General features: G+C 46.0%; 1 protein-coding gene across 1 annotated transcript in view; it reads right to left on the bottom strand.

Annotated features, from left to right (window-relative positions):
• The window catches only part of LOC143291470 (high-affinity choline transporter 1-like), a 42,342-nt gene extending 36,294 nt beyond the window's left edge, over positions 1-6,048 (bottom strand). Inside the window, exon 1 of the mRNA XM_076601349.1 lies at positions 5,874-6,048. Within this exon, the coding sequence (XP_076457464.1) occupies positions 5,874-6,048 (175 nt within the window). The remainder of the gene's footprint in view (positions 1-5,873) is intronic.
• Positions 6,049-8,231: the final 2,183 nt, after the last annotated feature.

The raw sequence follows: 8,231 nt of genomic DNA, 5'->3' as shown, positions 1-8,231 counted from the left end.
GAACGTCTCCTTTAATGGTTATGGACTGTCTGTGTTAGCCCTTCAGAACGTCTCCTTTAATGGTTATGGACTGTCTGCGTCTCCTTTAATGGTTATGGACTGTCTGTGTTAGCCCTTCAGAACGTCTCCTTTAATGGTTACGGACCGTCTGCGTCTCCTTTAATGGTTATGGACCGTCTGTGTTAGCCCTACATAACGTCGCTTGGACTGTCTGTGTTAGCCCTACATAACGTCTCCTTCAATGGTTACGGACTGTCTGTGTTAGCCCTACAGAACGTCTCCTTTAATGGTTACGGACCGTCTGTGTTAGCCCTACATAACGTCTCATGGACTGTCTGTGTTAGCCCTACATAACGTCTCATGGACTGTCTGTGTTAGCCCTACAGAACGTCTCCTTTAATGGTTACGGACTGTCTGTGTTAGCCCTACAGAACGTCTCCTTCAATGGTTATGGACCGTCTGTGTTAGCCCTACATAACGTCTCATGGACTGTCTGTGTTAGCCCTACATAACGTCTCATGGACTGTCTGTGTTAGCTCTACAGAACGTCTCATGGACTGTCTGTGTTAGCCCTACATAACGTCTCATGGACTGTCTGTGTTAGCCCTACATAACGTCTCCTTCAATGGTTATGGACCGTCTGTGTTAGCCCTACATAACGTCTCATGGACTGTCTGTGTTAGCCCTACATAACGTCTCATGGACTGTCTGTGTTAGCTCTACAGAACGTCTCATGGACTGTCTGTGTTAGCCCTACATAACGTCTCATGGACTGTCTGTGTTAGCCCTACATAACGTCTCCTTTAATGGTTATGGACCGTCTGTGTTAGCCCTACATAATGTCTCATGGACTGTCTGTGTTAGCCCTACAGAACGTCTCCTTTAATGTTTGACTGTCTGTGTTAGCCCTACAGAACGTCTCCTTTAATGGTTATGGACTGTCTGTGTTAGCCCTACAGAACGTCTCATGGACTGTCTGTGTTAGCCCTACAGAACGTCTCCTTCAATGGTTATGGACTGTCTGTGTTAGCCCTACAGAACGTCTCCTTCAATGGTTATGGACTGTCTGTGTTAGCCCTACATAACGTCTCCTTCAATGGTTATGGACTGTCTGTGTTAGCCCTACATAACGTCTCCTTCAATGGTTACGGACTGTCTGTGTTAGCCCTACATAACGTCTCATGGACTGTCTGTGTTAGCCCTACATAACGTCTCCTTCAATGGTTATGGACTGTCTGTGTTAGCCCTACATAACGTCTCCTTCAATGGTTACGGACTGTCTGTGTTAGCCCTACATAACGTCTCCTTTAATGGTTATGGACTGTCTGTGTTAGCCCTACATAACGTCTCCTTTAATGGTTACGGACTCTCTGTGTTAGCCCTACACAACGTCTCCTTTAATGGTTATGGACTGTCTGTGTTAGCCCTACAGAACGTCTCCTTCAATGGTTATGGACTGTCTGTGTTAGCCCTACATAACGTCTCCTTTAATGGACATTTGTTTTGTCACAGGGGGTAGTTTCTGGTCTTTTACCCAACACAAATCGTTGAGAAAAAAAAAAGAGACAGAAAGACAAGCAACAGAAACAAAAGACAGGCTTCCCGGCTAATTAAACCTCCTTGCAGCCTCTTTCTTTTTCTGAGGAAGCAAGGATGTTAGAGTCCGTGGGGTGGTGATGTATGTGTGTGTGTGTGTGTGGGGGGGGGGGGTCTTGGGGGGCGGGGGGTAGGGGGTGTGTTTGCGTGTATGTTTGCGCGTGTGTGTATTTATGTATGCATGTGTGTGTGTGTGTGTGTGTGTGTGTGTGTGTGTGTGTGTGTTGTTGTTGTTGTTGTTGTTGTTTGTTTCCTTTCTGTGTCTCCGTTTGTTTAAATCACCATTTTTGTGCCCAGAGCTTTTTCTCTGAAATTGGTAGGCTAACTTCAGTTGGATGAATCCAAATCGATACCGTCACTTGCAGATGAACAAAGGAATGAACTTGAAATGAAGGAATTCTCTACATAGATATGATTAATAAAGAATAACAAAAGAAAATAATAATAAATCACAACTGCCCAGTCTTAAAATCGAATTTTCTTTCTGGTTGCGTTTTCACGCTCTCTATGAGAAGGCAGAGTATTGCGAAACCACATTTTTCTGTTACATTAATACAGAAAGTTGCTTCATTTCGACATAATTGCCACCTTCAGTCGGAAAAAAAGAGAGTCAAGACTTGGTATACATTTCTGAATGCGTCATGCACATCACCATGACTTTCTTCTTTGCTCCATTTCCCATGCTGAGTTTGAGGTTGATGCATTGCAACGACCTCATTCACGACTGTGATATACAAAAGATGTGTCATCGTAAATGCCAGTGTCAGTGTCATTGTCGTCGACGTCTTCGCTGAAGTCATCATCGTGCTCATGATCGTCGTCGTCGTCGTCATCTCTAATACTTGTGTTGGAAAAAAAAGACAAGAAACTAACTCCGATGACACAGGGAATGCTTCTGTTGAAAAATAAAAGTGATTTACAACGCTTTCTCACACGTTGCGAAAAGGTGTGATATGGGAACGACCACGGTTTCTTGCAGCCCCACGCTCTCACACAACGTGCGAGAATGTGTGGGGTTGCACGAAAACGTGGGCTAACACACACACACACACACACACACACACACACACACACACACACACACACACACACACACACGCACACACACACACACACGCACACACACACACACACACGCACACACACACACACACACACACACACACACACACGCACACACACACACACACACACACACACGCACACACACACACACACACACACACACACACGCACACACACACACACACACGCACACACACACGCACACACACACACACACACACACACACACACACACACACACACACACGCACACACACACGCACACACACACACACACACACACACACACACACACACAACACACACACAGAGTCTCTCTCTCTCTGAGCAACGTAGAGGTGAGAATGGTAGAACGAAGACACATGGATGCTTCACCCTTAACCCTTTCACCGCCAAGCTCGCATTTATGCACAGGCGTGGTAGAGGACCCATGTCACTAAAAGGTGACCATTCATTGGTCTGTTATCCATGAACCTACTGCTCTTAATGTTCGGTGGTAGGATAGGCCGTATTTTCTATACATCGCTAGGGGGGAATCCCCAGCTATTCTTAGCCACTGTCCTTTCTGTGTTAATACCACAAGGAAATTTTGTACTCTAAATTGACTGGCGGTGAAAGGGTTAACCTTACAACACAAGACACTCCTGAACAGCATAGGAACAGCGTTCACTCGAGCGAAAAGACACGATGGTGATGGATCTTGAAAAAAAGAAAAAATAAACCCCAGAAAACCTGTCCTCAAACTGCGTGGGAAGCCGTCAGTTTGTAGTCAATAAATTACTGTCAGTCTGTCTGTCTGTCTGTTTGTCTGTCCGTTTGTTTTTTTCTGTCTCTGTCAATGTATCTGTGTCTGTCTGTCCAGTTCTCCTGCTGTCTCTGCTCTCTCTCTCTGTCTCATTGTGTCTCTGTTTGTTGTGTCTCTGTCTGTCTGTCTGTCTCTCTGTTTTTTTTCCTTAGTTTTTCAAATCGTTATCTTTATGGACAGGCTGGTGGCCTTTGCATTAAACTTCCTGCGTTCTCTCTCTCTCTCTCTCTCTCTCTCTCTCTCTCTCTCTCTCTCTCTCTCTCTTTCCCTCAGAATCCATTAACTGGAAGAGATCAATGTTCCGAGAAGGAAATACAAGGGCAAGAAAACAGCCGGCATGCAATACTGTGCATCCTTGCACTGAGTATAGTGTGCACAGACAGCATGGAGAGAGAGAGAGAGAGAGAGAGAGATGGCATGGTGTGGTGTGCTATGGTGTGGTGTGGTGTGCTATGGTGTGGTGTGGTGTGCTATGGTGGCATGGTGTGGTGTGCTATGGTGTGGTGTGCTATGGTGGCAAGGTATGGTGTGCTATGGTGTGGTGTGGTGTGCTATGGTGTGGTGTGGTGTGCTATGGTGTGGTGTGGTGTGGTGTGCTATGGTGTGGTGTGGTGTGCAATGGTGTGCTATGGTGTGGTGTGCTATGGTGTGGTATGGTGTGGTGTGGTGTGCTATGGTGTGGTGTGGTGTGTTATGGCGTGGTGTGGTGTGCTATGGTGAGGTGTGGTGTGCGTGTGGTGTGGTGTGGTGTGGTGTGCTATGGTGTGGTGTGGTGTGCTATGGTGTGGTGTGGTGTGCTATGGTGTGGTGTGGTGTGCTATGGTGTGGTGTGCTATGGTGTGGTGTGGTGTGCTATGGTGTGCTATGGTGTGGTGTGGTGTGCTATGGTGTGGTGTGGTGTGCACACATATTGGGTACGAAGGGTCTGGGGCTGCAGGATTGCGTGTCCAGACAGACCGGTGATACTGGCTGCGGGCAGTCGGATGGAAGCCGAAGTGAATGGGTGGGAATGGCGGAAAATAAAGGGCAGACAACGATGCAAGACGAGGGCTGATGTGGTGGTCTTGTGATCCGTTCAAACAAACACTTGTCGCTTCGAGAGCCTGCGCTGAAGAAGAAAGAAGAAGAAGAAGAAGAGGAAGAGGAAAAGAAGATGAACAACAGCAACACAACAAAACTAAACGACAAAAACAGAGACAATGCGACAGCAAACAGAACACTTGAACAACTACCACCACAGCTGAGACTAATAATTGCTTCCCTCACTAATACTACTGCAGCTGCTGCTGCTGCTTCTGTTGTTGTTGTTGTTGTTGTTGTTGTTGTTGTTGTTGTTGATGCTGCTGCTGCTGCTGCTGCTGCTGCTGCTGCTGCTGCTGCTACTACTACTACTACTACTACTACTACTACTACTACTACGTTACGTGTCTGCATGAGTGTGTTTATGTGCGTGATTTATACCTGATTGAATTACATAGGAAACGAATGATGAGCACCCAATGGCAGCCGTCATCGGCTCTACCGGGGCAGACAGCCTGTTGTGCAAATGACTCCATGTGTTTGTAAGACACTTAGAGCTTTGTATTGGTATTTGTATTTCTTTTTATCACAACATATTTCTCGGTGTGAAATTCGGTTTGCTCTACCCAGGGAGAGCGCGTCACTACACTACAGCGCCACCCATTTTTTGTATTTTTCCTGCGTGCAGTTTTATTTGTTTTTCCCATCGAAGTGGATTTTTCTACATAATTTTGCCAGTACCAACCCTTTTGTTGCCGTGGGTTCTTTTACGTGCGCTAAGTGCATGCTGTACACGGGACCTCGGTTTATCGTCTCATCCGAATAACTAGCGTCCAGACCACCACTCAAGGTCTAGCGGAGGGGGAGAAAATACCGGCGGCTGAGCCGTGATTCGAACCAGTGCGCTCAGATTCTCTCGCTTCCTAGGCGGACGCGTTACTTCCAGGAGCTTGATATCCGGCTGAGGAGAGGCGCTACATAATTATCCATATCATATCATACTGCTACTTCTGCCTGCTGCTGCTTATCCTCCTGCTGCTGCTCCACAAACACCAGTTCTGAACAACAGATTGCAAAACTGCAGCAAGGCCACAAACGCCACTGCCACTACCACCATTACAACCCGAGCAGCAACGGCAACAAGAACAACAGCAACAACGATGACAACGAGAACCCCACCCCCCAACCCTCGCCCTCCCCCTCAAAAAAAGAAAAACAAACAAACAAAAAAAACCCACCTCAAAACCCCAAATTACCCCCATCCCAAACAAACTAACCAACGAACAAACTTACGAACAAACAAAATAACAACAACAAGAAAACGAAACAAAACACACAGAACGACAGCAGTAGGTGTCAACGTAAGAAAGGCACAGTGATCACTGACCAGTCATGGTGAAGATGCCGATGAGGATGCCCAGGTTCCTGCCGGCCAGCATGACGTCCTCACTGTCAGCTGTGGCCCCAACCTGCTTGGACTTCCGGGCCGCCCACAGCCCCACCACCACGATCAGCAGGTAGAAGAAGATGATGGCGATCAGCCCGGGGATGTGGATTGCCATGGCTGGATGGCTTGGTCAGGATCGTCAGGAGTACTGGGGGGCTGGTGTCAGGATCGTCAGGAGTCCTGGGTGGCTGGTGTCAGGATCGTCAGGAGTCCTCGCTGGTTTGTTTGGTCAGGATCGTCAGGAGTCCTGGGTGGCTGGTGTCAGGATCGTCAGGAGTCCTCGCTGGTTTGTTTGGTCAGGATCGTCAGGAGTCCTGCCTGGTTTGTTTGGTCAGGATCGTCAGGAGTCCTGCCTGGCTTGGTCAGGATCGTCAGGAGTCCTGGCTGGCTGGTTTGGTTAGGATCGGGAGGAGTCCTGCCTGGTTGGGTCAGGATCGTCAGGAGTCCTGCCTGGCTTGGTCAGGATCGCCAGGAGCCCTGGCTGGCTGGTTTGGTTAGGATCGGGAGGAGTCCTGCCTGGTTTGGTCAGGATCGTCAGGAGTCCTGGCTGGCTGGTTTCTCCACACTTGTGAAGGGTCCTGGCTGGTTCAGCTATCGACTGAAATATACAACCCCATCATGAAATGTAGACAAATTTGTTTTGTTACTGTTGGCTGTGTTGTTTCCTTTGTTTTCTTTACTTATGTTGGTGTCTTCTTTTTGGAGTCATGTTCTGTATGTACATCTATCTATCTATACAAATATATATATATATATATATATATGTGTGTGTGTGTGTGTGTGTGTGTGTGTGTGTGTGTGTGTGTGTGTGTGTGTGTGTGTGTGCGCGTTGTTGTTGTTTCATGTCTAATTGCAATGAAATTAAATCAAATTTGAAATTACAAACAAAAAACCCACCCGAAATATAACCAATACCACGAGTCATGACACGCATTCTCTCCCACACCCTCACCCGACAAAAAAAAAAGTTAACAATGTTTATTTAATGTGTTACACTGCGTGAAAAAAAAAAAAGAAAAGAAAAGAAGCAAAATCTTTTTTTCAACGCACAGTCAAACCTTCATGGGTAACGGTATTCAAAGTTGATCTAAATCCGACGAAAATATGGAAAAGGGGTAAACGATTGTTTGAAAGGACATCCACGAAGAATCAATCAATCAAATAATTAACCAATTAACTGATATGGAATCATGATGGATTGACCATCAATATTGTTTAAATCGATAGCCACAAAAAGCAGTCAGCTAATCAGTCAATTAATTGATTAACTAGTCAGCCGATGAATCATTATTGATTGACCAAATAATCTGCTGAAAAAAGAATAACAACAAAGGAAACAAAAACAACAATAACACTACAGGGTCAACGCAACATTACAGGGTCAACGCAACATTACAGGGTCAACACAACATTACAGGGTCAACGCAACATTTCAGGGTCAACATAACATTACAGGGTCAACACAACATTACAGGATCAACGCAACATTACCGGGTCAACACAACATTACCGGGTCAACGCAACATTTCATTATCAACACATTACAGGGTCAACACAACATTACAGGGTCAACGCAACATTACCGGGTCAACACAACATTACAGGTCAACGCAACATTACAGGGTCAACACAACATTACAGGGTCAACGCAACATTACAGGGTCAACACAACATTACCGGGTCAACGCAACATTACAGGGTCAACGCAACATTACAGGGTCAACACAACATTACCGGGTCAACACAACATTACAGGGTCAACGCAACATTTCAGGGTCAAAGCAACATTACAGGGTCAAAATATCATTTCAGGGTCAACGCAACATTTCAGTGTCAACACATCATTTCAGGGTCAACACAACATTTCAGTGTCAACGCAACATTACAGGGTCAACACAACATTACAGGGTCAACGCAACATTTCTGGGTCAACACATCATTTCAGTGTCAACACATCATTTCAGTGTCAACACAACATTTCAGGGTCAACGCAACATTATAGGGTCAACGCAACACTACAGGGTCAACGCAACATTTCAGGGTCAACACATCATTTCAGTGTCAACACATCATTTCAGTGTCAACGCAACATTACAGGGTCAACGCAACATTTCAGGGTCAACACAACATTACAGGTCAACACATCATTTCAGGGTCAACGCAACATTACAGGTCAACACATCATTTCAGGGTCAACACAACATTTCAGGGTCAACACATCATTTCAGGGTCAACGCAACATTTCAGGGTCAACACATTACAGGTCAACACATCATTTCAGGGTCAACGCAACATTTC

Source organism: Babylonia areolata, chromosome 1 (assembly GCF_041734735.1).
Source record: "Babylonia areolata isolate BAREFJ2019XMU chromosome 1, ASM4173473v1, whole genome shotgun sequence".
Taxonomy (NCBI): Eukaryota; Metazoa; Mollusca; class Gastropoda; order Neogastropoda; family Buccinidae; genus Babylonia; species Babylonia areolata.
This window is presented reverse-complemented; position numbering and strand designations above follow the sequence as displayed.